The sequence below is a fragment of the Leuciscus leuciscus genome (genome assembly GCF_965113295.1).
Source record: "Leuciscus leuciscus genome assembly, chromosome: 4".
NCBI lineage: Eukaryota > Metazoa > Chordata > Actinopteri > Cypriniformes > Leuciscidae > Leuciscus > Leuciscus leuciscus.
Window position 1 is genome coordinate 44,835,639 of NC_138728.1, and position 8,869 is coordinate 44,844,507.

The 8,869-nt window shown below is 46.0% G+C and overlaps 1 protein-coding gene across 1 annotated transcript; it reads right to left on the reverse strand.

The window, feature by feature from the left end:
- Nucleotides 1-6,766: 6,766 nt before the first annotated feature.
- LOC309496424 (uncharacterized protein) lies at nt 6,767-8,241 on the reverse strand (the record flags this gene model as incomplete). The annotated part of the gene is made up of 4 exons (XM_082166416.1): nt 8,219-8,241; nt 7,681-7,703; nt 6,846-7,290; nt 6,767-6,780 (listed from the first exon to the last, which is right to left on the reverse strand). The coding sequence occupies exons 2-4, from the start codon at nt 7,681-7,683 to the stop codon at nt 6,767-6,769; spliced, it is 462 nt and encodes a 153-aa protein (XP_082022542.1). The 5' UTR covers nt 7,684-7,703; nt 8,219-8,241.
- Nucleotides 8,242-8,869: the final 628 nt, after the last annotated feature.

Consider the following 8,869-nt stretch of genomic DNA (forward strand, 5'->3'; position numbering starts at 1 on the left):
TGACCCATGTCGTTGTGCAACTGTTTCAATGCCAACTGCTTAAACTCAGCTGGAAGAACAAGTTGAGCTCTGTGGTTGGTCTTACGATAGAGCAGTCCCTCTTCAAGATAAAGTTTTTTCCACTCATACAACAGTCTTTTTAGGCCTCCCTTAGCAGTTTTCGTCATCTCAGATGCCAGTTCTCCACCACTCTCCTTTAATTCGATCACCTTCCCAACAACAGGATCTTCCCGTTGGGCGGTTTTCAATTCAGAACGATCAAGTGATATGAGACTCCCTTCAAACTGGTACTCTGCATTCTCTAAACGTGCATTCAGAGCCGCAACCCAGGCAACTTCATTCTCTTGGTCAGCCCGACTTCCTTCCCATGTAGCCCTGACCACCTCCTCTGTGATAACTTCGGTACATGCGGTCATAAACTTAGTGATGTCAAGGGGACAACGAGAGAGCATATCTGCATCCGCATTCATTTTGCCTGGTCTGTAACGAATGTCAAATCTGAAGTCCGCCAATTCTCCTACCCACCTATGTCCAACAACATTGAGTTTAGCCGTTCTGAGGACATACGTCAATGGGTTGTTGTCTGTCAAGACTGTAAAGTGTGGCGCATAGAACAGATAATCGCGGAACTTCTCGCAGACAGCCCATTTAAGTGCCAGGAACTCCAGCTTTCCGGAGTGGAGTCTGTAACTCTTCTCGGCGGGGGTCAAGGTTCTGGATCCATACCCAATAACTCTGAGCCTTCCCTCTTGCTGTTGGTACAGCACAGCCCCGAGCCCATGTTCGGACGCGTCTGTATGGAGCACAAATGGGAGTTCGAAGTTTGGGTAAGCGAGTATCGGAGGAGTAGTTAGAGCCTCAATGAGTCTTTCCAACACACATTGGTGCATACTTGTCCACTCTACTTTCGTGCGAGATGGTAACTGGTTCCCTCTCTTCTCAGCTTTACTCAACTTATTCTGCTCTCCAGAGGCTACTGATCCCCGGTGCTGAAGGAGTTCGTACAGTGGTTTCGCAATTCGTGAAAAGTCCTGGATAAAAGTACGGTAGTAACTGAGGAACCCCAACAATCGCCGCAACTCCCCGACAGTAGTGGGCTTCTGGTCTTTCAGAGAGGTGACTGCTTCTAGATCTTTTGGGTCGATACGGATACCGTCCTCCGAAACTAGTCTCCCCACATACCTGACCTCTCTCTTGAAGAGTTCGCACTTTGCTGGTCTCAACTTTACTCCATGACTCCGCAGTACCCTGAGGACTCTCCTTAATCCCTGAACATGGTCACTGAACGTTTTGCCAAAGCAAAGTATGTCATCGAGATACGGGATACATAACTCATCTCTCAAGGAGTCCAGCATTCCCTCCATACTCCTCTGGAACGCCGCTGGTGCATTCGCCAATCCGAAGGGTATGCGCACCCACTCATATAGGCCCCAAGGAGTTGTGAATGCCGTAAGGTGTCGATATCCCTCCGCCATGAATCCTTGATGGTAGGCCTTCCCCTGATCCAGAATTGAAAACCATCGGTAGCCTCCCAGGGTGTCAATGAGGTCCTGAATCCGGGGAAGTGGATGTCGGTCTGGGACTGTCTTCTGGTTCAACAACCTGTAGTCTATGCACAGTCTCAGCGTGCCATCTTTCTTCCTGACACACACCACTGGGGCTGCGTAAGGAGACTTTGACTTGACTACCCACCCTCGAGCCAGTAAATCCTGAACGTATTCCTTCACCTCTTTATATAGGGGTTTCGGGATGGAGGCATAAGCTCGCTGAACAGGGATGTCGTCCTTCAGATTAATCGTCATCTGTAAGCTCGGGATGCACCCAATATCATCATCTCCGCGAGCAAACACGTTGGATTCTTCATACAGCATGGCTTTGACTAATTTCTGCTGTTCATCTTCCAGATGACTCACATCGACTGGCGGGTGCCACAAGCTGTCTACCCTGCGAGCGCTCTCATGTTCTAGGGAACCTGGTTCTTCTCCGCTGTCCACTGGTAAGTCGTCTCTGTTTACCGTGTCTTGCTGCTCCGTTTCGATAATGCTTGAGATTGGCTGAATACTCCCTAGAGGTGTATGTCGTCTGATCGTAACCTCACAAGCAGTAGGGTTTCCCAGGGGAATCCTAACATAAGGCCGATCTGTCCCCTCTAGTTCCATTAGACCTTCTCCCACGTCTAGCTGATTTAACAATGCACTCTCCTCACTGGTCTCGAACAAGACTACTGGCTCAGTGCATTCCAAGCCAACCGGAACTTCACACTTCATATGAGTCACCTGACCGGGTGGTACAACAACATCTCTAGGGCCGACTGTGACAATAGCTCCCAGCTTCACATGGGGTAGTTCCTGAATGAAGCTCACTATCGCATTAGCTTGTTCCTCTTTGATGTCAAGGGCCATCTTTAGGAGTTCTGCAAAAGCACATAGACCCTGTCCAGTGTCATTCTTTCCTCTTATTATCTCCTCGACCACATTAAACCCCAGCAATGGTCGTTCTAACGGCATCTTCCCCACGAGGAAAGGTACTTGAATAGCCATACTTGGGTCATTATTTCCAGGCAGGTTCACTGTCAATTCTACCCATCCCTCGAATGGCAATGGTTCTCCATTAACAGCTGAGACATTGACGTTGCCCCCATTGACTATTTCTGACAGTGGTCGCAGAGCTTGATCCGGTAAGTATTTACTCTTCCAATTGCAGTCAATTATACTAACTTGTGCTCCTGTGTCTAGTAGAGCTGTTACTGCGAACCCATGAATGTGGCACTTGAGAGTGGCTTTCTTCCCAATGAGCTGGGCTACTCGATCACCGGGACTTTGTCTTTGGTTTAGTGGATCAACGAACCTACCCATCCGTGCTGCTTTCTCCTTAGGCTGGGACTGTGATTTCTCGGTCACTGGTCGCCCCTCTACAGTGGCCGCTGATCGTTTCCCGACACCTTTTCTCTTCTTAGACAGCCCACCGCACGATGCCCTTCCTCACCACACACGAAGCAATGACTGCAAGAGGTGACATCCTTGTTAGTACATTTGGGACACATTCGTCGGCGTTGCCTTCGCTGCAGCTGGGAATCAACTTTGCACTGATCCTCTGTCGTTCTCGCCTTTGCAAGTGATTCAACAGTCTTAGTAAGAGCTTCAATTTGTGCACTCAACCGACGAATCGTCTCAGTTTGGTCATGTTGTCTGCTACAATCTACCTCTTTACCTCGGCTGGACTCACACTGGGCGCTGAGGGCATTTGACACTCTCTGCCGTGCCGCTTGTCCCAACCGACGTTGTCGTTCGCTCTCGTCACTGGCTATCTGGGTTACTTGGCGCAGGAGTGCCTCATCTGTCACCAGGCGGTTTGTAAGTAGGGGTTTCAATTCAGTGCGAAACTGGTTGTACTTTGCACCCATGCCCTGATAAATCGTCCTTAAAAACACATTTTGAATGGTTTGTTCATCGTACTCCAGATCTGTGACAGCTTGTTTAGACAGAAAAATGAGTTTCTGTTTTAGTCCGATCAGTCTATACAGGAACTGTTGAGGAGTTTCACTGTCATTCTGCTTACCGCACATTAATTCCTGGAAGAGCTCAGAGCTACTTCTCTCATTCAGATGCGACTGAAGGAAACTTTTCAGTTCTGGAATTGTCAGTCCTTCCTAGGGTGACCAGATGAGATTGGCTGAAATTCGGGACGGGGGGGGGGGGGGGGGGGGGGGGTCTATGGGTCTGGGGTGACGGGATGGGGGGCTTCTATGATATCAGACTGCGTAGCCTATAATAAAAGATAATGAATTTCAAACCTGAACCAAACATATTTTTATTCAAAGATCAACAGTCTGTCATTATTCTGTATTGACAGGTGCAATATTTGAAAATCGATCATATATATTTTTTTATTACATTTATATCTGCATTTATGTAAAAACTTAAACTTTCAAACATCAAAATGTCATTTATTAATATGTTTTCATGTCAAAATGACATACAAACATCTTTTCCTATTCTATTTTGCTTGCTATTTTGCAGGCTTGCGTGTCGCGTGAAAAATAGGCGTTGGTTCTGTTTCTAGCATGCACGCGTTTTCCGGTCTCACGCAGGCAGTGTGCAAGCTCTAACCTGTTAACAGGGGAGCCGAAATAAAAACGGACACGCCACGCAGCCAGTGTGTCGCCGGCCTCAACCTCTGCAGACAGTTTTTAATGTTTATAAGACAATAACTACTCAAGATTTTGCTTTAGTATAATTTTCGGGACAATTAGGGCCAGATTCGGGATTCGGGACAAAAGTTTAGATTTCGGGACTGTCCCGAATTTTTCGGGACGTCTGGTCACCCTAGTCCTTCCTTGTTCACCAACATGTCCTTGAAGTTTCCTGGCTTAATGACTCTCAAAACCCCTCTGATAATGTCATTCTCACTATGGTTAGCTGCCAGTCCCTCATCTATCTGTTTGGTTACACTTGTGTAACTAATATCAGAGGTACTATCACCAATCTGCCCCCCTTGAACTTTGAATTCTCTATGCTGAAATGGCAGTAGCTGTAGGTCACGGAGGGAGATCATACTTTCCCTTTTTCCACTACTGAGCTCACCAGCTACATTCACAGGTAAGCTCCGGCTACTTTTGGGAGATTCTGCTCTATTTGGGTTAACTTCAATCTTGTATTGTGCCAATTTCCGCCCTAACTCTTCATAGCAGTCTACCAATCTGTTATACTCCATCGGTTGTGTCTGTGTGTCAGGAGTGTGTGCAAGTGGTTGTGGTGCAAATGACTCAGTGTCCTGCTGAACTGTTCTAACACTCTGTTTCTGAATCAACACATTCACATTGTCTTTTAGCAGTAACAACTGAGACAACCCTTCATCTTCTAACTCCATGAGAACATCACTGTTCATGTACTCAACAATGTACTCGAAACAACACTCCTCATCAGTTGTATCCAACCTGTGCTTTCCGGGTGCTGCAGTTGGCTCCAGACAATCCAACAGGCTGATCAGTCCATCATGGGTGAGTTGATGAAGTCTTTTCTTGATTTCCCAAACCGTTGCTTTTCTCTCGCTCGAAGTCATCTTGTCGACAATTCAGCTGCTGATGGGTTCACACTTGGCTCGTACCACACCGCACTACTCCTCAGCCAGGAAAGCCTCTCACTGCCGTGCTCTGGTTCTCCTGCCGCCGTTAAGCTGCCCTCTGTGGTCCTCACGCTGATCACCCGTCACCCAGCCGCTCTGTGGTTCAATTGGATTGGATCTGCATACCAGCAGGTGGCGCTAGATCCCGGACGAGCCCCCAAAATCTGTAGCACGCCCGCCGTCTGGCTGGCGGTACTGCAGTAAATGTTCTTAGGGATTCAGTGTGTTGGAGCCTTAAACCATTCAGATTAAATTATATTAATACAAGGCCGGCCGCGGCACAACCGCGAATGCACCGTAATTTTCATAAACATATCACCATCTCTATTCGACGTCTTAACTACTCAGGAAATGTATATAACCCTCTTAAAACAGTGTACACACGTTATCAACACATTGTTTCATGTTATATATTGTCCATGGTGATTGACTTCACCCACCTGTTTGATTAAAACAAAGAGACACAGACAGTTCTTCTACGCGACTCAAAGTTACCCTCAAACTCTGCGCTCAGCACATGGTCTCCCCCTAATGTCCGCTGAGGGTATTACGCACCAACAGTACAGCATACCAAATTGTCTCTGAGCATACTCACAGTAGTTGAAACAATATCATCAAAATAATAAAATAAATCAAACACATCAAAAGAAAATAATTATTCCTGTGACTATACATACAGGGTGTCACATGAACATTACATAAATTAAGATTTCAGCTGAGCAGGGAGACTCTGGTGGTGCCGCTGGACCCGGGTGGGCTCCACAATAGAGACCCTGGTAAGGCCTCTCTGCCGGTGGGTGGGACATCATCTAGGATGGTCTCCAGAGTGTTTGACTGCATAATTTCCACTGTCCACTGCATTGTCTAACAACAGGTTTGCAGGGCTGACTCAATCGACGGCTGCCATCTCACTGAGATCATTTCAAAAAGAAGGAAGAATAAAATAAATTCTCATCCTCAAATCAAAGCATAAAAAATTTCAACATGTAAACCCATTCTATGGACATAAATTTTTGGTTTTGGCCATTATAACTTTAAAGTTCTCTGACTTGCCTGTTACAAGTAATCATGGTCAATGGGAACCTCATCCAGGGCAGACAGCTGGTCACGCCAGGGAGCCCCACTGACCGTCTCCAAAACATGCTCCCCCTCATCCTCCACATCATCCTCCTCATGCTCATCCTCCGGGGCCATGATGTCCCCAAGGCAGATGTTGTGGAGGATGGCACAGGCTGTGATGACCTGAAATGAAAAAACAAAACAAAAAATTATATGGTCTGGAAGAAAGAAGTTAATTATGTTTTTTGCAAATGTATTTTTCATTTAACTTACATGAGGTACAAAGGTGTGGTGCACCTCCAGCGCTTTCAGGAAGATGGATCGGAACCTGGTCTTCATCATCCCAAAAGCACGCTCTATAATGGAGCGTGCCCTGGAATGATGGAGATTAAAGCGCTGGGCTCCCACACCTCGTACTGGCCTCTTGTAGGGAGTGATGAGGGGGAGTGGGTGTTGGAGACATGGGTACCCTCCGTCTGCGAGGATGAAGTGCCCTGGAGGAGGGTACACTGACCTCCTGTACAGTGGGCTGTGGCGGAGAATCCGTGCATCATGCACTGACCCCGGCCAGCCCACGTAGGTGTCAATGAAGCGGCCCTGATGGTCACAAACAGCCTGCAGGATGATGGATGGGAACAGTTTCCTGTTCCTGTAGCATTGACCATCAGGGCCGCTTGGAGGCTTGATGCGCACATGGCAGCCGTCGATTGCTCCTGCAGCTTTCAAGAAAGCTCTGTGTCTGACAAGCCCTGCAAACCCACGGCAAACTGCCTCCAGGTCTTCTGGGGTGTTGGGGAACCGAATGACTTGGTGGCGGATGGCCACCACCTCCTCAGCGACCCGGTGGACAATGCGGTGGACAGTGGAACGAGGCATATCAAATGCTCTGGAGACGACCCTGTAGGATGTACCACACGCCAGCCAGAAAAGAAACACCAGGGTCTCTATTGTGGAACCCCATCCGTGTTGCCGGTCACTTCTCAACAGGTCCAGCAGCACTCTCAGGGCCTCCCTGCTCAGACGAAAATCAGGTCGTGTGTCACGGTCATTAAAAAACCTGTCCAGCACTGGCACACTCAGGTTTATCCTGCAGTACAGGGGTCTGGTCTGATTTAGGGAAACAAACAAAGAGAGATTGTTTAAAGCTGTGACAAAGTAATTGTTGGAAGATATAGTGATACTTAAACTACTTTTAGTAAGTATTAATGGCACATTGGGGAAATTTTTGTAGTTATATTTAAAACCTTACTTATATACAAGTGTTATCTTGCATATTTGTATTTAATTTACTTAAGATATGAAAAGTAACAGTACAGTTAAGTATTCTGCATAAAAAAAACTCTTTGTCAGGGTTTTTAGATATGTTGTTGCATTCTTATTACTGCTTGGCTATGTGTATGTTGCATTTTAATTCTGAATATGTTGAAGGTTGTCATATTTAAAGTAATTTACTGTTGAGTAGTTTACTATAGAACAATTTATCATATTGTAAAATACCATGGTTTTGTAGTGTTGCTGTCCTGTGAAAGAGAAAAAAAACCTCATTACTTCACATTTGTATGTGAATACTTAACGAATGTACTTGCTTACAGTCAACCACAGGTTATTTTGAAAAATGAAATGAGCACAATTTTAAGGAATTGTTGCTATACAGATGCATGCCATATAAAAGGCTGCATCCAAAGGCGAGCGGGAGTAGCCTAAAGAGGTATATTTCACTGTATTTATTTAAGAGGTATATTTCACTGTGTTTATTTATTGTTTTGTGTTTTATGCTTCGACTGCGTTAAAACAAAGCACGCTGGAAACATGCCTGAATAAGATCACCATGATCAAGAGAATAAAATACATAAAAAAAATCGCATCTTCGTAAGGTAACTTAGCCTATAACTAAACATTTGAACAGCTTTATGTGTATTTTGTATTTTCATAAGTAGCCTATCATAACATGACCCAAGTACAGTCTCAACTTGTGTACTCCAGCAATTAAGGACGCAACTTCTGAATTGGGATGCAGCAAACCAGTTTACTTTACCTGGCCACGGTCTTGACAAAGCCGGAGATGCATCACCTGGGATGAAACATCCCCACCATCTCCTCCGGTAAAACATAAAATAAAAAATAAAAAATGATGTAGTCTTGCTCCATTTTTATTTTTAATAGATGCCGTGTAGGATGGCAGCTCTCCTATCGCAGTGTTGCTAGGCGACAGCATAATGAGGAACACCTGGTGGCAATTACAATCCTACAAAGGCTAGACTCGGAGCGTCCTTCGACGGCTGGGTAGGCTGGGTCCTTCGACGGCTGGGAAGGCTGGGTAGGCTGGGTCCTTAGAAGGACGTGTCCTTCACTTTGGGACACAGCTTACATCTCTGTGAAGCCTTGATTTGCCCTGGCTGTCACTACTGAGCGTTATTACCCGTGTTTGCTTTTTGTATTTCTGACCTTGGACTGTTTTCCCCGTTTCCTGATTGTTTCTCTGCCTGGCCTGACTCGGATTGTTTATTGGACTCTTATTATTGCTGCCTGCCCTGACCTCTGCCTGTTTCTCGGATGTTCTCTGTGTTTTCTCTATTACCCTGTCTGCTGTTGTTGACCCTGCCTGTACAACTATTCTTAATAAAGCTGCAAATGGATCCTACTGAGTCTGGTGCTTCGTTACAGTAAAACTGTTAATGTTTAGATA